General features: G+C 34.9%; 2 protein-coding genes across 3 annotated transcripts in view; both read right to left on the bottom strand.

Annotated features, from left to right (window-relative positions):
* Nucleotides 1–1,281: 1,281 nt before the first annotated feature.
* On the bottom strand, nucleotides 1,282–17,133 carry LOC124378015. Of its 2 annotated transcripts, none has more exons than XM_046837460.1 (20): nucleotides 16,794–17,133; nucleotides 15,375–15,506; nucleotides 13,409–13,534; nucleotides 12,344–12,496; nucleotides 12,083–12,244; nucleotides 11,809–11,977; nucleotides 9,304–9,411; nucleotides 8,999–9,163; nucleotides 8,652–8,780; nucleotides 8,421–8,549; nucleotides 8,068–8,304; nucleotides 7,768–7,905; nucleotides 7,551–7,679; nucleotides 6,524–6,757; nucleotides 6,272–6,430; nucleotides 5,965–6,177; nucleotides 5,709–5,840; nucleotides 5,105–5,410; nucleotides 3,736–3,876; nucleotides 1,282–3,648 (listed from the first exon to the last, which is right to left on the bottom strand). In XM_046837460.1, the coding sequence occupies exons 1-20, from the start codon at nucleotides 16,995–16,997 to the stop codon at nucleotides 3,551–3,553; spliced, it is 3,264 nt and encodes a 1,087-aa protein (XP_046693416.1). In that variant the 5' UTR covers nucleotides 16,998–17,133; the 3' UTR covers nucleotides 1,282–3,550. The 2 variants fall into 2 exon arrangements, with proteins under 2 accessions (XP_046693416.1, XP_046693417.1); XM_046837461.1 differs by having other exon boundaries at nucleotides 6,536–6,757; nucleotides 16,794–17,132.
* A 1,535-nt stretch (nucleotides 17,134–18,668) lies between these two features.
* Nucleotides 18,669–19,748, bottom strand: part of LOC124378034 (uncharacterized protein CXorf38 homolog) — a 9,920-nt gene continuing 8,840 nt past the window's right edge. The window contains exons 5-6 of the mRNA XM_046837498.1: nucleotides 19,186–19,356; nucleotides 18,669–19,030 (exon numbers count right to left, since the gene is read on the bottom strand). Coding sequence (XP_046693454.1) covers nucleotides 18,908–19,030; nucleotides 19,186–19,356 — 294 coding nt within the window. The 3' untranslated portion in view covers nucleotides 18,669–18,907. The remainder of the gene's footprint in view (nucleotides 19,031–19,185; nucleotides 19,357–19,748) is intronic.

Below are 19,748 nucleotides of genomic sequence, written 5' to 3'. Positions count from 1 at the left end.
CAATGATGGGTTCAGAGTCACGACGCAAACCCTGACACCCTGCACCAACCTAGAAGCCTTTAAAAGGTTGTATATAATAAAGAAAAACACACACATTCATGAGGTCAGTGCACATGATGACACATGCTGCAGGAATTATGGCAGGTCGAAAGGCCATGCAAGCGCAAGGCCATGTGCGTTATTGCGCAAAAGAAGAACATCGTGATATGCATAAGTATTCTCATGCATAAGTGTAGATGTGTGTAGAAATGGACTTTGCTAATGTAATTATAGTATAACTCCTAGTTTGATTTGAAAAGCTGGTTGTTTCAACTTCAAATCTGTGTGTTTTAAGGTGGTCTTGGTGCATGTGCATGCGTGTGTGTATGTGTGTGTGGTGTGGTTTTCTGTCGGCTGTACAACTCTTAACTGAAGCAGCCTGCATCTGAGAAGAAACTGGAAAGTGTAAGGAGCGTAGACGACGGCGTAGGCGTAGACAACCAAGTCACAGCAGTATTTATATAAATCTGTGGTTTATGTGGCTAATAATTCCAATAAACCTATCATCTGCAGCAGAGGTAGCTCTTGGTGTTGCTTTTCTGGAATGGTCCTTTGAGAACCTGTTGCATCATAGCGTTTGATGTTTAATGGTTTTGGTGACTGCTTGGAAATTGAGATTTTTTTCTCAATTCTCAATTGGCTGACTTTCATTTATTTGATGATGGTCTATTCTCTTTACATAACTGAGTATCTCTTGCCATAATATGGATTTGTACAGTAGTTGTAGTAGCTCTAATCGGCCTAATCCTCTGTACATGACAACTGATGATCTAAAGCACACTCAGAAGGCCAGAAATTTCACATGTGACCTCTTGACAACTGTAAACTAATACTACTACTACTAATAATAATAATAATAGTGATAATGATAATCAACATTGACCCGTTGCTGCTGCCTGAGATGCCACAAGAGACATTTTGTTCACACAGGCAAGCACACACAAACACACACACACACACACACACACACACACACACACACACGCACACACACACACACACCCACCCACACACACAAACCCACATGCTCAAACTAATCAAAACAGAAACCTGTCACACGTTTTTTGATGTTGTATAGTTCTGAAAATAGAGGGGCAAAGTGCACAAGTCTTCCACAGGAAATAAAAAGATGTTGACCAAAATTCATATGAATGACTCAAGTTCAGACCATAAGTATAATTTTAATAAAGACTGAATGACTGACTTGTAATGATGATAATAATAATAATAATAATAAAATAATAAGAGTAGTAGTTTTTATTTGAGACTTGAAAACAAGTATACAAAGTGCTTGACAGAGATCTAACCCCGATTCAAATACAAAGTGTTAAGAGAAAACAATCCAATTTAATAAAATCCATCAAAATGCTGAAAGGAAATTCTTAAATAAATAAAAACAAAGATTTTATAGAGTTACAGTGATTATTAATTAAAATGATAAAAACACGGTGTTAAATACACAGTAGCAACTGGATTGCCCATGCATTTGCAATGAGCATATTACCATAAATGATGTACATGTGCTTTCGTGTGTATTTAACATGCTTTCCAGTTCTCTTACAAAACTTGGATGACAATAAAGATCTCAAACTGTTCTCACACCTTTTTACTGTAAACACAGGTGCTACTTCCTGTGCTGCAACTGATCTCTTAAGCATTTTAGTCTTATTTTCAGGATGTGGTAAGTAACCCATGCGGAACCTATGCATTGAGCTGGAAAACAACATTATATCCTTACTAATACTGTACTAAAGCCACTTTAGTTTCATGTTAAACACCCGGATAATCAAAGCAGAATCAGAATGATGACAGGAATCATGAGAAAACTGCACCAATGAGGGTAAATATAACTGAATGAAGATTTCCTTCACCAATATACTTTATAGTTTAAATATAAGTGCATCTGCAAACAATCATTAATATACTAAATAAACAAATAGTCCCTCTCCATAAAATCAACCCCAAATCGGTCTGAAAAAATCACTCTAAAACATGTTTATAAAGCACAGCAAAGAACTAGATAAGAAAAACACAAGATTGAACACTTCTGAACTTTGAACAGCATGTGTCTGACGCCTCCACTTTTTTTGGTCTGTAGACCTGGCCTCTCCCCTCCTTCTCTCCTCATGACTCATAAAAGACCGTGAGTGATGCATATGCATGAATACGACATAAAACAGCATACTGAATATTTTTGTCGATCTTTGTGACCAATTGTGCAGCTGCAGTTGATAACATTGTGCAGAGGAGAAGCACAAATTAAAAAAAAAAAAAAAAATCCTGAAAGGGCTGAATACAGTATTAAGTGATGTCATGCATATAAAATAAAAATAAAAAATGAAATAAAATAAGAAAAAATTTAATCTTTAGTGTCACAGTAAGAGACTTGAATAAAGGTGCAGCCTTAGGGAAAAAATACAGTCTTGGGGGGAAAAAAGTAGTAAAGAAATTTATACAACAAATAGTTGATACCTATTTGACCAAAGATGTACAGTGTTTTACTCATGGGGTCCTCGAAATGGGAAAACAATGGAAAAATATTAAAATGTGAGATATATTAGCATTTACAAACACCACATTAATAGTCTTGGGTATATTTTCTGACTTTGTATCAAATAGTCAATATTAATATTAATAGATTTATATCAATGCATATTTGAATATCGACAAGATCTTTTTAAAAAATATTAAAAATAGCTAATCAAATATCCACATGCTAAAAAGCTGGGCGCATCACCGCTTGTTGTCATGGAGACGATTTAGGGTATTTTTGGACAAATGGCCCCACGTTCTTTTTTGTCTATTGGTGCATAATCATTCTCTCTTTATATAAACTTCACCAAGTGACCTATAATTAGGAAAACGTCATAACATGATCGATGATGCAAAATCAAATGATTAAAAGTGCTGTTGTGGTAAGTAAACTGATTTAGCAGTAAGAATAATGTGACAGGCCAAACACCATAAGTAGTCACAATCGTGCAGATATTCACTATATTTTATTTTTACATTTATTTAAAAAATTGAGTAACTAACAATTTGAACGCAATAAAGCAATTTTTAAATTATTTAATTTAATGACCATAGCTACACTAAAAAAGTTCATTTGTATAAAAATGTGTGGCCTTTAAGAAGTTAAACTGCACTCATGCTCCAAATGCATATGATTTTAGAGAAAATGTATCGGGTTGCTCATTGTTTTATGATCAAATTTGCATATTATGTTAATGTATTGTAAATGTGTTCACAGGAAATGCTCATTAATTAAAAAAAAAAAACTTTCACGAATAAGATAAAGACAATGAACAAAGGTTTTAGGAATCCCATCCCCCACCGATATACATAATCCAGAACTGATTCATTTTTTCCAATTAGACAGTAATGGAAGAGACACAAGAGGATTTTGTATGTCTTAAAAATTGGAACAATTGATAGCTGATGGTCACAGATTGAATTTAGTAATCATTATGTTACGCCTCCATAGTCATCTTAAAAAACAATCAGACATATATTAAATATCCATTATACTCTTTTTAGTCAAACATGTTAACCTTTCCCTGAGTTTAACGATCAACTTCTCTTCTGCAACCTTCATGCTGTCTTCCCAGTCTGAAATGAAAAAGTTGTATTAGACACTATATCATTTTTACTGTCAATAAAAGAGTATATTAGATGTATTTATTATTGTATGCTCACTTGGATTTGAGAAGGAAACTTCGACAGAAAATGTGACTTTCAATCCATTAACTTCTTTAATGCTCTCAAACACAGGCTGCTTCAGATTCTTCTGTTTAAACCACTCATCTAGATAGTTCCTTAAAGAGACCGTGTTTGATTCTGCAAAACAATAAATGAATCGGTAAAGTATGTGTCATGTGATTATTAGAGGTTGACTGATAGTGGATTTTACAGATAGCGATAGATTGGATCGTACTTGCTGATAACCGATTATCATTAACATTTAACATATTAACATATCATTCCATGTAAAATAGTACTAAACTTTATTACAAAAATCCAAAATTCAAGAACAATAATGCATTATGAAAATGTGCTCCATAAAATAAATATCAAAATACTTATTACTTAATATAATTATATAATTAATAAATTCTAAATAATCAATTTTGTGCTCTCAGTGCACCGTGAAGTCTCGCATGTAAAAACACGTGGCACCAGTGATTCGCCTCTAGAGGCTGTGCAGATAATGACAGCGGACCTTCTCAGCTTGCGGACTAGATTAGATTAGATTAGATTTAACTTTATTGTCATTACACATGTACAAGTACAAGGCATTGAAATGCAGTTTGGGTCTAACCAGAGTGCAATAGCAGCGAATGCAGGATATATAGTGTTACATGATTTGCATAAGTTAAATAGAATTGAATATAAGATAATAAACAGTAATTTACAGATGTATATGTACTATGAATATACAGATGAATATATATCTACTATGAATATGAATATCATATACAGATGAATATATGTATATTATGAATATAATATACAGGTGGATAGATATGTACTATGAACAATAATGTACAGATGAGTATATATGTACTATTGACATGTTTTACAGATGCCTATTACTATAAACAGAGATTTACAAAAGGATGTGAACAGTGAACATAATATATTGCTATTACTATAAACAGAAGAACGGGTATATATATACAATGGTAATAAGTTAATGAAAATTACAGTTCTAACAAGCTATGTGATGAAAGAAATTTCACTTTACTGCAAATGACAGATACTGGCTCTCTTTTCTAATTACACATCAGGTAATACTGATTGTAAGTGGTGAAATGTTTGTTGCAGGATATCAACATTGCAAACTGTATATTCTTATAGCAAACATACAAAATGAGAATGTTTGTTTGCTCATTTAAAGATGCAAATCTTAATAGACTTCTATACTCATTATTGCAAATATAATCATTTTTTACTTTGAACCTGCATAATTAAGAATCATTTCCATTCACTTTATCTAACAGGCTTGAAGCAGCTTGTTACAATGTTTTAGAAGCTGATCGTTAGTTAGTAACCTCTTGATTCTTACCTGGCTCCAACGCTAGCAGGCCCAGAATGCGTTTAGTGAGATGATTCTGATTTTCTTTTTTATTCTTTCCGTCTTTGCTCTCCATGGTGTAATCTTGAAACAGGAGCTCAACTGACCTTTTATATAGGGTGGGTTTAAGCGAATAAATGAGATCTGCTTGACCTTTTGTTTTTAGTAAGTTATTAATCTGAAGCACTGTTCCGTCAACTGTGTTAGATTTTGGCAAAGATTCGAACCCACAGAGCAAGGTTAGTGTATCTAGGGCTTTCTCCAGGGCATCTTGTTTTGCTTCTTCTTCACTGGAGCCTGCAGAAAAAAATACAAATAAATTAGCCAGTCAAGTCAGTCATCCTGTATAAATCCTGTAGTGGGGGTTCCAATAAAAGAAGAAGAGACACATATTATAATTATACATACTATATAAGAAAATGACAATAAAATGGAAATATTCTATTGTGTTTATAATTTTGTACTATTTCAAAAATTATTTCCAGAAAAGAAAAAATTATTTTTCCATTTTCTGTCCTACTTTAGCGAAATGTTTTAATGTGGTATGTATAAAGATAAAATGACATTTTGTGATTTATGTAGCAGTCAAACTAACCTGTTCCATCATATATTATATTGTATGTTATATCATGAAGTGAACATTTTTTGTTTTCAAAGACTTCCTTAGGAGGGGTGAGAGACTTCTGGGAAAAATCTTGTTTCACCAGCATAAGAGCATTGCTTTCATCTTAAAGAGGGAGGCAGATACAGACAATTTAATAAATAAATATATATATATACAGTATATACATGATACATACTAAAGGCCAAAAGCAGCCCCGTACAATGGTATTTGTGAAGTCGCATGTTACCTAATATTGGTTTCGAAATTCCCAAAGCATTCCCAAGCAATAAATAGGTTTTTCGAATGGTTTCTTTCTTGCCAATGTAGTCACTGTTGTTCTGAAACATGAATTTGTCCAAGTTTATCTCCACACGACAGATAAAATTCTTCTCAGTGCTGACATTTTTGACTATTACTGATGGAGGCTTGAGATGAAACAATTCTAGAAGTCTGTTGATGTCTGTAAAACACAAACATCAGCTGGGTAAAGTAATAACTGCTTTACATGTTGTTGAAAATCTGATACTGGCTATCAGCAACAAATTATTGTGTACCTGTTTTCTCCAACCTGGGGGCTTTGTTGGGGATGTCTGGAAGGCTTTGATCCTGAGTTTCTGTCACCAGACACTCCTGACTTATACTGTGCTTCTTTTTCAGACTAACATTCTTGCTAATGGTTGTAGTGCTGGATGCTGCAGTCCTAACAGGTTCATCTTTATTGCAAAGAACAAACACATATCAATTATTTGCTCTCTTTTATTTGTCAAAAATAGCATATATAGCAGTATATAAATAAAGTCAAACTCAGAGAAAATTACCTCCACTTGTGCTGGGACCCTCCATGTCTTCACTGGGCTCTCCGTTTTCCTTACTGCTGTACACAGGACTTTTGAGATGTAAAATATCTAGTTGTTCTTTCAACAAAACTTTGTAGTTTTTGTCAGCTTCAACTTGAAAACTGCATTTAAAGAGTCCTGACAAATGTTGCAGGGCAACCTTAGCTGCCTGCTGTTCTGCCTGTTTCTTCTTTGTAGATCCATCTAAAGGGTTTTCATAAACCAAGTATCAGCGATTGAGAAGACACTGAGGAATTGTCCAATCAAACATGCTATTGTTAAGGTTTCTGCTGGTTTTACCAAGTCAAATTGGAGACTTTTTTAAATAATTTAAGATCATTAAGAATGGAATTTAAGACCTATATCACAACATCAAACACACACACAAATATGTTGTTAGCAACTAACCTTAACCAATCCCTAAATTTTTTTTTTTCAGGCCAAGTAACCCTAAACTTGCACTTTCCCATATCTGAAGAATGTCTGTGATACAAGCCAAGACAGATTCGCACCAATAAAAGAAAGCTGACTGGATGTTGCATGTTGGTCTTATTTGTAGTCGTAATACAGCAAATTATGTTTGGACTAGCAAAAGAAAGAACTACGACACCACGGACACAAACAAACAAAAACAATGAATTTAAATGCTGAGATACCGTAATAATGAGTATTAGAGGTGGCATTACATAGACATAGGAAAATGAAGACGTTTTTAAAATTATTTAAGATCTAGAACAGGAAATGTTTGAGATTAGGAGTTGGAAATAACGTGTGCTCCCAAGGATATGATTGTCCAATCTCAGACGATCATATAATCACCTTTCTTCTGGTTTAAGACTTTAAAGTAAACTTTACAAAATGTGAAAATGAAAGGAAAAATGTCTTGAACAGGACGATTTTTTAAGGTCCAAAAGTTTGATATTTTAAATTTTAGACTGCTTAAGATGCCATGAAAACCCTGTATTGTGGTTAACAATACAAACTGGGTCTTGCTTACCTTTGTCAGAAAATGTAAAATCTCCAGTGAGCTGGAGTTTGCAGAAGAACTTATCATCTTTCTGATCTGAGTCTTCCAGTGGTAGTGGGAAATTAGATCTTTTAAAATGCTCCTGTACTGCAGCTTTACCTGTTGTGTGGGGCAAGAGCGAGACTTCTGAGAAAGCTCCTGGGTCAATCTACTTATCTATTATGATCACATAGTCATTCGCACCCACCATCAAGAGAAGGCAGACCAAACTGGCTGGCTAGTTCCCTGTAAGCTGATTCAGTGGCTTCTTCCTTTTGATCACAACCATCAGAAACAACCTCTTGGTTGTTGAGGGCCACAGTCACAATACCATAAAAAATTTTGCCTGCAATAAAAAAAACTCAAAATCATCAGGTGTATTGTCTTTGATAATATATTTCTGACATATTTACTTATTTTGCAAAGTAATGTTATGTTCTGTTGATAGATCTTTCAAAAACACTATAGGTTACAAATCTAGAAATTATATCAATAAAAAAACACTCACACTGTGAATTTTCTTCACTCTTAGACAAACCCTCAAGTTCTTCAATGGCAGCAACTTTGTTACATGTGAAAATGTACTCGGGTTGTTTCAGACCGATGGCTTCTAGACGTTCCTTCAGAAAACCTTTGTAGTTGTCGCAAGCTTTTTCTTCAAAACTGAAGTTTAAGAGTCCTGACAAATGTTGCAGTGCAATCTTGGCTGCCTGCTGCTCAGCCTGTTTCTTCTTTGTAGATCCATCTAAAGGATTTTTATTAAAAAAAAGATTCAGGGATGGATAACAACAAGAAATGTAAAGGAGTTAACCAATTATACAACACTATTGTGGTTAACCAGACAGACTGATGCATAATTACCTTTGTCAGAAAATGGGAAAGCCCCAGTGAGCTGTAGTCTGCAGAAGATCTTATCGTCTTTTTGAACTGAGTGTTCCTGCGGCTGTGGGAAATTACATCGTTGGAAATACTCTTGTACTGCTGTTTTACCTATTGCATGGGGCAAGAGCAAAAATTCGGACCAAGTTACTGGGTACATTTGCATAAACATTACATTATTATAATCATTTGATTATAATCAATGGCACACACCTTCAAGGCCAAAGTGACAGGCTAGTTTCCTGTAAGCTGATTCAATGGCTTCTTTCTCTTCAGCACAACCATCAGAAACAACCTCTTGGTTTTTGAGAACCACAGTCACAATACCATAATAGATGGCACCTAAAATGAAAAGGTCCTTATTGTCTATGCAATTTCAACAAGCTCATTATGTATACCTACATTTCCAGCTAATTCTAAACAAGAACATTACCACAAATTAGCATTTTGTAAATTACTCAATAACCTGGTAGTCGTTCGTGTTTTGACAGCATTGTGGTTTCTTGAATAATGAGAATAAATAATGGTCACTGCCTAAATAAATTGGGAAAACATTTTACTTGGGGCTGATGAAGGTGTTTCATATGTCTCTTCTTTCCACTCAGGATGAGATTTCATGAAATCCAGAGCGATCTTAGCAACCTCTTGGTGGGCATTTCTTTTATTATTACACACCTGCGTCCCTTTAAATGTGCGTCCGTTCACAATCAAAACACCCCTGTAACCTGAACACACAGTCATTTGAATGAGGATAAATATTCATTAGTGTATTGAGCAATGTTGAACATGTGATTGCAAATTAAAACATTTTTAAATAATGCATTTCATTACATATTCATTATTATAGACTTAATTGTTTACTTACCACTAGGTTCACATTCCTCTGTAAATTCAGGTTTTGGCATGTTCCTTTTTCCAGCCTCTTCGAACACAAAATTCTTGAACTTAAGCACATCACCAGTGAACATTGGGTCTGTGGATCACAACGAGTTCAATATATACTGTGTAGATAAAAAATATCTAAAGACCCTAATATCTGAAGGTTTTATCCTTTAGAATTTACACGATAATTATTCTTGCACATTTAAACTCAAGATGACTATTTACAAACCATTTGGCCCAATCAATTTATCGCATTCTATTTTCGAAACTCAAACTTTATTTATAAAGTTCTAAACAATCTTGCTATTGAGAGATAAAACTTATTTACATTTTTTTCTACATTTACCGTAATTTCCGGACTATTAAGCGCAAATATAAGCCGCACCCACTGAATTTGACAAAGATTTTTATTTTATATATAAACACGCCGCACCTGTCTATAAGCCGCAGGTGTCTACACTGAAACTAATGAACTTTACACAGGCTTTAATGAAAGACAGTGTCTGTTACACGGCTTGTATCTAAACAGTAGCCTACCAAGAAAGTCATTGTTCACTGTCTTCCTCCTTCCTTTCACAACAATTTCTCTCGAGAGTTTTTCTTTTGGCATCGTCGTGCGTTTAAAAATCACCATCGATGAATCTTTTCTCCCGATGCCGTGCAGCTCAGAACACAGGTGAAGTGTGTTTTTTCATGCCCGGTTGTTTTCAGCGTGATGAATGATTCGCATTTCCTGTTGACAGTCCGAGTGAGCGGCAGGTCAAACGTCAGAGGAACCTCATTCATATTTATGGTGCGGCCCGATTCAGCAGAGCTTTATCGGTTCACCTAAACCCGTTTCGCAGTTTCATTGGTCTAATGTTACGGGGCTCAGATTTTTGGCTTGAAGTTTGTAAACCGGGAACAACCCAGGAAAAATCCATAAATTAGCCGCTTCGTTGTTTAAAGAGTGGGAAAAAAGTAGCGGCTTATAGTCCTGAAAATACGGTAGTTAATAATGCTGATCTCATTCCAAATATGGAATCTGGTGCTTTCGTGGGTTCATGGTAGCTATATATGATAAAGCATAATGTTACTGTTCGGTTTCATTTCCACATTTTGTGAAGTTTACTTGAAAGTCTTTAACCAGAAGAAAGGTGATTATATGATCGTCTGGAATTGGACGATCATATCCTTGGGAGCACACGTTATTCCCAACTCCTAATCTCAAAATGTAATTTAAATCGCAGGAAAGTCACGGGTTCAATTGGCTTCTCCACATTTACAAGTAAGAATGTGTGCCAGCAAGTCACAACAGATCATCCTATTAGAATTTTGGATTTATATTTTGAGTTTTGGTTGTTCGCCATGTTTTGTCCCTTATGTCACTAATGTTATTGTCATCACCTGTGTTAGTTGTGCTAAGGCCAGCCACCCTCATGTCTCATGTAAAACTGGTGGACGATAATGAAGTAAATGTAATTTGTTAGTGTACATAAGTAGCTTTTTCCATGTCCTTTACTCAAATATTTCCATTTCGGGAGACTTTTACTTAAACTTCACTACATTTCAAAGTCAAATATCGTACCTTTTACTCAACTACTCAACTAGTCGTTCCGTTTTTATTTACGAATGGATAAAAACGTAACTGTTAAAGCACGCATGAAGCCACCAATCACGGAAGGTTGCTTGGCGTTATCTACTTATAACCAACATACAGTTCAGAATCAGTTCAACAGCAATCAGAACATTTAGATAGTAATAAATAATGGAAGAAACTCCTGACTCGAACTCGGCACAACACCCGTGGCCATATTTGCGTGATTTTGTTTAAGTAGTTAAAAAGAAAGTTTTGGGCTCATGATCATTTTAATAGATATCAATCAGTGTTTGACTTATTAATATCATTCTATTGATAGATCGGTGTGATAAGAGTAAAATTTTCACATAAACTGAGTTGATTACGCAAAGAGATAATAGGATACCATGGTACACTGGATACTTAAGTACAATTGAAGGAAATATTTTTGTACTTTCACTCAAGTAAAAGTTTAAAAGGAGTACTTTTACTTTTACTGGAATTTTTTTTATTTATTTAACTACTGTATCTTTACTTTAACTAAACTTTATGTTTTTTGTACTTCGTCCACCACTGAATGTAAGTAATGTTTTTATAACCTTGATTTTATCCATTTATGCCTTGGGGAACTATTTCTGCTGATCGCCAATTAGGGAAGATATTTCTGCCTTTTGGATAAACCTTTTGGATTATTATTATTTTTTATTTATTGAATGATCTTTAGAAATAGTTCGATCCTTATTGCTTTGGATTTTCCATAAACTCTTTTGAACTTTCAATTCATTTTTGCATTTCGGTTCACCGACTCTCAAGTTCAGTACATACATTTTATTAATTAAATCCATTAATAACCATGTGCTATAACAAATTCTATATTAATTGTCTATACAGCTATGTCTTTAATTCTATCTTCATTCATCTTTCACCCACCAGGTGCACTGCTTTCCAGCTGGTCCACTCTGTCATACAGATTGTTGATATCCTGTTCATGCTTGTTCACTTTCTCTTGTATTTCATTCAACCGCTGTATTTGTGGACCCAAGTTCTCCAGCAAATCCTTGTTTTGGTCTAGGAAATTTCTCACGCCCCGAAGTTCTTCCTGAAGCCAACAAGGAGATAGAAAACAACAGAAAACTCCATATTTTGTATTTTGTATGTAGTGAGGTATGAGAAATATTTATTTGTGCAAGGATATTAGTGTTACCTTGATCTCTGTGCCTTGATCTTCTTCATAGCATTTGGTCAGGAACTCGATCTTTTCCTTCAGGGCATGTTGCTCTTTGTCTAGCAGCTTTAGAGTTTCTTCCTTGCTGTCTGTTGCATTCTGGGAAGCCTGTCCACTACACTTTTGCAAAATGTTTTTAAACTGTATGACACAAAATGCAAAGAATTTAAAGCAAGTTTTTTTCCCCATCATAAAATTTCACCCAAGCCATTTTTTATGACATTTTTAAATGCATAATACCTGTTGTATTTGTTCTGATATGTTTTTTAGTCCAGGTGCATATTTCTCAAAAATCTTAGCCAGCACCTCAACATTTGATATACTTTCATCCATCTCCTTTTTGCTTAACCTGAAGTCAGGGGAATGCATCAGTTTGTTTCTCACGCTGATGACCTTCATGATGAACAAATAAAAATAAAAATAAACATGACATCCTACATGGCATACAATTTATATATGTACTATACGGACTATAAAACGCACCCATATATAAGCCGCACCCACTGAATTTGACAAAGATTTTTATTTCGAACATAAATACGCCGCACCTGTCTATAAGCCGCCTGTCTACACTGAAACTAATGAACTTTACACAGGCTTTAACGAAAGACTGTGTCTGTTACACGGTGTAACGGGTGAAATATGTTGCGCTAACTTTAGGAGCATAGCGGTATTTTGGGAATAGCCTGGCGCCACATTTTTTCGCTATTACTGCATGGAGACCGAGGAATATGTCCTTATTATTTTCTGATGCTCATTTGTAAGTTTCTTTGACTAACCCATAACGCTGTTGCCAAGAATAATAAAAAAGCACGAGTTTTGGAAACCTGTCTGTGCTTATATGATTTCTGTTGTAACTGGAGTTAGCGAGCTCTCCCTTCACCCAGACTCAACGCGTTACAACGGCTTGTATCTAAACAGTAGTTTTTCTTTTGGCATCGTCGTGCGTTTAAGAAAAACTTTTTTTCTCCCGATGCCGTGCAGCTCAGAACACAGGCGAGGTGCGTTTTTTTCGTTTCCGTTCGGAAATTTCATTGGTCTAATGTTATGGGGTTCAGTTTTTTTGGCTTGAAGTTTGTGAAACCGGCAAAAACCCAGGAAAAATTCATAAATAAGCCGCTTCGTTGTTTAAGCCGCGGGGTTCAAAACGTGGGAAAAAAGTAGCGGCTTATAGTCCGAAAAATACGGTACCCATAAAGTACATAGCGGATCTATCTGGGTTCTCAATGCGCATACAGGCTGAGACAAAGACATTTCAATAAATAAAAAAAGAAAAAGGCATCTGAATGATTTACTTCTTTTTACCTTGGTTAGGTAATTGACTTTCACAAAGGGTTCGAAGTACTTGCAGTGAGACATGAAGTTCAGAATGGAAGTAATGTCAAACTGATCATAACTGTGATGGTCTTTTATTCCACGCAGCATATAAACCTGAGGAATACAAGACGTGTTTAGGTTCAATTCAATACAAAGCAACTGTTAGAAGATTTTCACACTGAAACCCATTGAATAGATATTATTATTTATTATTTGTAATGTGCTTAGAGAGTCTGAAAGCTACTTTTCCGGTTGATTCTTTATAATTCGACTGCACTGACATCACAGTACATTGCTAGCAGAGTTACATTGATGTAGCAGATTCTGTGATCACAAACATAAGTGATAATAATGAGGTTTTGCTGTTAGTCACTTCAAACAGCTGAATCAGAACTCTCCATTTTGAGTGATAGTCAATGTTTCTTATTACTAAGAACTCTAACTTGGAGGTATTGCAGATTACTATGTAATTATGCACTGAGATACAGCAGGTGTAATCAGATACAGAAAGAAATAATGAGCTAAAGATCTACATGATAAAAAGCCCAATGGCATCAATGTTATAATTATGGGTATTACAGTTGTGTTCAAAATTATTCAACCCCCAATGCTGTAAATGGTTTTAGGGAATTTAGTGTACATTTGTAATTGTATTCAGAATGAAATCCTACAAGGACTTCTTAAAGAACCATATGCAACTAAAATGACATCAATTAGTTTTGTAATACAGTAGTAAATGTTTCTTTTGTGAATTCTTCATTGACATAATTATTCAACCCCTTAAAGACTACCACTCTGAAGAACAGAGGTTCAATGAAGTGTTTTCAATCAGGTATTGAAAACACCTGTGGATATCAGGGAGCAACAATAAAGCCTAATAAGCACCAATTAGGCAGCTTTAAAATGACTGTGATACTCAGCTCCTTCTAGACATTTACTGGTGTGGTTACAAACATGGTGAGGTCAAGAGAATGGTCCAGGAAGACAAGAGAACAGGTGATTACTCTTCACAGGAAGGGCAATGGCTATAAGAAGATTGCAAAGATGTTAAACATACCAAGAGACACCATAGGACGTTGGACCTTTCAACAGGACAATGATCCCAAGCATACCTCCAAGTCCACTAGAGCATGGTTGCAGATTAAAGGCTGGAACATTTTGAAGTGGCCATCGCAGTCACCAGACTTAAATCCGATTGAGAACCTCTGGTGGGACTTAAAGAAAGCAGTTGCAGTGCGCAAGCCTAAGAATGTGACTGAACTGGAGGCTTTTGCCCATGATGAATGGGCGAAGATACCTGTAGATCGCTGCAAGACACTTGTGTCAAGCTATGCTTCACGTTTAAAAGCTGTTATAACTGAAAAGGATGTTGTACTAAGTACTAAGATTGAATGTCACTTGGGGGTTGAATAAAACTGATAATGATGTGAGCTCAGAAAAGACATTTGTGGTTATTTCATTATAAATGTTATGTTATATTTGTCTGACCTACACGTGCCTCTTTGATTTAATTGTAAGCAGGATGACTGAATGATCATAATCAATGTCAAACCGACCAAAACAATCAATTTCAGTGGGGGTTGAATAATTTTGAACACAACTGTAGCATCCAACCTGATTAACGAATAAAGTCAAAGCAAGATCAAATTTAAAGCTAAAGAAAAGCAAACGGTTAAAGCGATAAAATGGCAATTCAGAATTATTATGAAATTATAATTATGTGCTCCCTATAAGGAATATATTATATGATATTAATATATAATATATACAATATAATATTATAATATATGTTTATATATATATATATATATATATATATATATATATATATATATATATATATATATAAACATATACTATATATAATTATAAGGAATAAGAATTTTTCTTCACTTTAGATACAGAACACAAAGTTATGAGGGAACGTGAAAAAAGTGTGCTGCTCCGAACTCACCTTGGCCACTTCCCATTTGTCTTTAGGCCACAAGTGCGACTGGCAGTTACTCCAGTGTATGTCCATATTCTTGTTTCTATGGTTGTCCAAGATCTCATCTTTCCACCGCTCACACTTATCACAAATTGGAAACTGTGGAAAGCCAAAACACATATTTACTACAGATACTAAGATTACTAAAGATGCTGACATGTACCTGGCCTTTTAAAGATTATACTTTAATACTATATAAGTGCACCAATTAAAGGCCTGTAAATTGGTTATCATTAACGTGGTAATAAGATACACCGATATCGCTGTAATACAGTATACTGACAGTTTGCTAAAGCAATAACTATTTTCCAAAGTCATGTATTTTCAAGTGTGCATGGATATGACTTAAGTCTAGTTTACTGTATAAGGCATTAATTAAGGTCTTGTTATTTGTTTCATAATGTTCATTTTAGACACCTGGAAATAGTATCACTAATTTAGTTGATGAATGTAATTTATTAGGCATTAATAATGCTATGAATTTTCCAATGAGTCAGTTTGTAAGAAGCAATTCATTCATAAATTAATAATTCACCTCCTCTATATCTAGTGCAATTCAAAATCCCTTTTTTAACAATGGACAAGTTATAAAGTTGTATAAAAGAATGTATAAGTTTAGTGCCCAAAAGTTTGTTCCTACTTTTTAAGTTTATCCCTAATGAGCGAGCCAGTTGTGACGATGGAAAGATAAAACTCCCTAAGATGGCATGTGGAAGAAACCTAGAAAGGAACCGGACTCAAAAGAAAAACCCGACCTCATCTGGGTGGCACCTGAAGTCCACCCATTACAGTTTCACTACTGTAATCCACTCTTTTGGCCTCTCGAATGGAAAAGTGGTTGCTTAGTGGTTAAGACCAGACTTCTGAGCCAAAAATTCACAAGAAATCCCACCACCACCACTGCTGGGCCCTTGAGCAAGCTCTTAAAAAGCAACTACTCAGTTGTATATATGAGATCATAGTCACAAGTCACTTTGGACAAATGCCTTAAAAGTTTTCCTTTTTATAGAGATTGTTTTTTAATACAACCCCTTGTTGCAGGATAATCTTTAACTTTGGTAGGAGTGCTTTAGTGGTTCAGAAGTTCATGGGTTTAAGCCCCTGGCACTGCTGGGTGTGTCTGGGCAAGGTCTTTAAACATCTGCATCTTCCCAACAGAAACTGGGATGTGCAATGCTGGGTGTTGTATATGATGAATAAAACCCCTTAGGAATGAAGTCAATAAAGTAATAATTCAACCTTCTCTATAAAAAGAAAAGTAAATGCAATCCAGAATCTTTATGAAGGTCCTGATGAGCAATTGACATATACAGTTCATAAAAACATGCATAATGAACCTCTTGTCATTGTAATTATTAAAACCCATTCCCAGTTTTGACAGTTTACCTTTTTTGTTCTTGGTGGACATTTATGGAGAGTACATTTTGATTTACAAATGTCATCTTTCAGCTTTCCCCGCAGAGAGCTGTGAAAAGATTCGGTTTCGTTTTCCACAAAATCGCGAATGAGACTCCTCAGTATATAGAGACTCTCAGCTGCCTGCAGCCAGTGCTTGTAGTTTTCATCACTAAAACGTTTGTAGGAATCCATTACCCCTTAAAAAACCGCATAGGGCTGTTCTTCTTTTTCTTCTTCTTCTTTTTCTTTTACTTGATGAACTGACAGTTTCACCCAACAACCAGGCACAGCCTATGGCTGGGTCTAAAGAACTGGGTTGCCAAGTATTTATACTTCCTCGATGTTTTGCAATGCTGGGTGTTCTGGGGTACGGTGGCCGACAGGGCGCAAACAAGCTACAAAGTATTTAAAAAATGATACAATACAGAAACAAACACGTGCAGAATTCAAAACGCTACAATATGACAACGGGAATGTCAAAAAGGTCAATCTGATGAGCTGGAAACATCTGGCGGAAAGAAAAAGGTCGTTTAACAAATAATGCGTCATACTTTACAACTAGGTGGCGCTGATGTCTCTGAAAGGAAATACAGTAACGAAGATATTCATGAAATTTAAGCAAAAAAAAAAAAGAATAAAGTCAAATAAAATATCCACTGTGGTTTTTACCTTTGTGATAGATATACATTGGAAAGGACTCTGATGTGTTGTGTATCTGTAACAGGTTTGAGGATGACAAGTTCATGAAATCCAACCTGTTCATTCTTCCAGATCTCATGGCATTGATTAGACATAAATTAGTGGGTGATTTAAACTTTTATTTTCAGTCCCCTAACAATTTATCACTCCCTTGTTTTATTATTTGTATTAGCACAACCTTCACTGACTCACAGACAGACAGACAGACAGACAGACAGGGTGCACGAGCAAGTTGTAATATGTCCCTTTTTGAGATCATATCTTGAATATTTTGCCTACTTTAGTATGTTCTGTGCAAAATAAACAATTCTATTATATATCTATTATATTCTACTACACAATTAAATTGAAATGAAAGTATGTGAAACTTTAACTATATTAACATATATTTATTAGCTCTTCTATTTGTGCATGTGTATCCACGTGTTTCACCTTGTTCTTTTGTTATTGTATCATGCTATTGAAGGCAATCTCTGTTCATGTATGCATTTATATGTTCTGCATATACATATCGTGCCTATTGCACACCTGTCATTTGCACTACAATGCTACTTGCCTTACATATATTTTCTAATAGTTGGGGTTTTTTTTGCACATTTTGCTCTATAGTTACTATGTGAGCTCTGTACAATAGACCATTGGACTATGCATTTCTATGCATAATGCTCTTTATTTCCACACTGTCATGTCTACATGTATATAGCAATTTGCACATCTGGTTTGATGCTATTTGCATTTCATTGGCTCTCTACTTGTACTCTGCACAATGACTGAGTTTAATCTAATCTAATCTTATTAATATGTAGAAAGATTCAAATGTGAAATAAGGTGAACTTTAAATTTAAAGTTATCCATATAGAAGAGTGGACCAAGATCCTGGACTAAACTAAAAACAGTTTCCATGTAAATATATATATATATATATATATATATATATATATATATATATATATATATATATATATATATATATATATATATAAAATTGCACATGTTCATGAAGGGTGCCAATAATTATTGAAGGAAATTGAGATTGTTCAAAAAGGAGGCAATAAAGGTTTAAATGCAATAACTGTAGCTACCTTATGCTGTGAAATCTCTTTTTTTTTTTTATTAAGGGTTATATAAACATTAAGGCACATGAGAACATTCTCAAAAGAGAAATTTCAAACAAATTATTTAATCAGCTGCATACTCGTGAAATCTCATAGGTCACATGTGGTAATATGTATAATATGTATACCGTTGCAATATATGTGGAATAAGCAGCTAGTAAAAAATCTAAATGAATGGCCAGAAACCTAATATTCCTGCGATAATCACTACGACTCTAAATTAAATTTTCTATCTACATGATGACTTCTGCTACAAGTTTTTTCCATTTCCTTCATCTTTCCGCATTTTCAGCGATCGGCCCTTTGAAGCTGTTGTGCCTCCAGGACCTGGATGCTTTGAAGTTCTGTCCTGAACTGCTCTTCAAGATCCTTGTGGCTGCTCAGAAATCTATAGACGTTCTGCAGTTTCTCCTAAGTCATAGAAATCAATTAATTTGTCAATAAGGGGGGAAAAATGCAGAGAGCACATAGATAATTCCAGATTTCCACTGCCCCTAGTAATTATAATATAGTTACAATTATAATAGTATTGACATTCGTGTTCTTGAAGTCTATGTCAAACCTACCAGAGGTACGAGATTCCCCTCGAGTTCACTGTTGTCTAATAGGTCTCTCAGAGACGCTCTGAGCATTTCGATCTCACACTGACTGATAGATTCAATCAATAAGCCTTCCATATTGGCTCCATCCAAACTGTCGACCTCAATTAAGCCCAAAGACAGATCAACAGACAGTATCTGAAAAAAAAAAACTATTATAAATAATTATGAATACACATGATGACATTGCATATTAGTTATTGTATTCCTGAATAAGATTATAATTTTTGTCACATGGTCAAATTGTGGCCTATTCAATTAAGATCCAAATCCAGCACTCTGATCGAGTTAAGTTTTGCTTGCAAATAAATAATTTAAAAAATGGCATCGCATTATTGATATGATGATTTGTATGGCAGGCAGCACATAGATAACTTGAACTTTAGTTCACTAACCAATGACACCAAATAATAAACTGAGTTCATAGAACCTGCATTGCAGAAGCCAGTGTGCATGCTTTGCAATAAACTGTCTCAAAGTTATAAAATATACAAACAAATATGGCAATAGATACACTGGCATTATGTGTT

The sequence above is a fragment of the Silurus meridionalis genome, chromosome 24, assembly GCF_014805685.1.
Source record: "Silurus meridionalis isolate SWU-2019-XX chromosome 24, ASM1480568v1, whole genome shotgun sequence".
Lineage (NCBI taxonomy): Eukaryota > Metazoa > Chordata > Actinopteri > Siluriformes > Siluridae > Silurus > Silurus meridionalis.
This window is presented reverse-complemented; position numbering and strand designations above follow the sequence as displayed.

What these genes read in the sequence shown, in the direction of transcription:
- LOC124378015 (XM_046837460.1), bottom strand. Translation starts at nt 16,997, where the DNA reads ATGGATTCCTACAAACGTTTTAGTGATGAAAACTACAAGCACTGGCTG. An exon ending in AAGTGGAGGTAATTTTCTCT is followed by an intron (nt 6,431 to 6,523) that starts GAGTTTGACTTT and finishes TTTGCAATAAAG; the next exon opens with ATGAACCTGTTAGGACTGCA. An exon ending in TATAATATATGATGGAACAG is followed by an intron (nt 5,411 to 5,708) that starts GTTAGTTTGACT and finishes TTTTTTCTGCAG; the next exon opens with GCTCCAGTGAAGAAGAAGCA.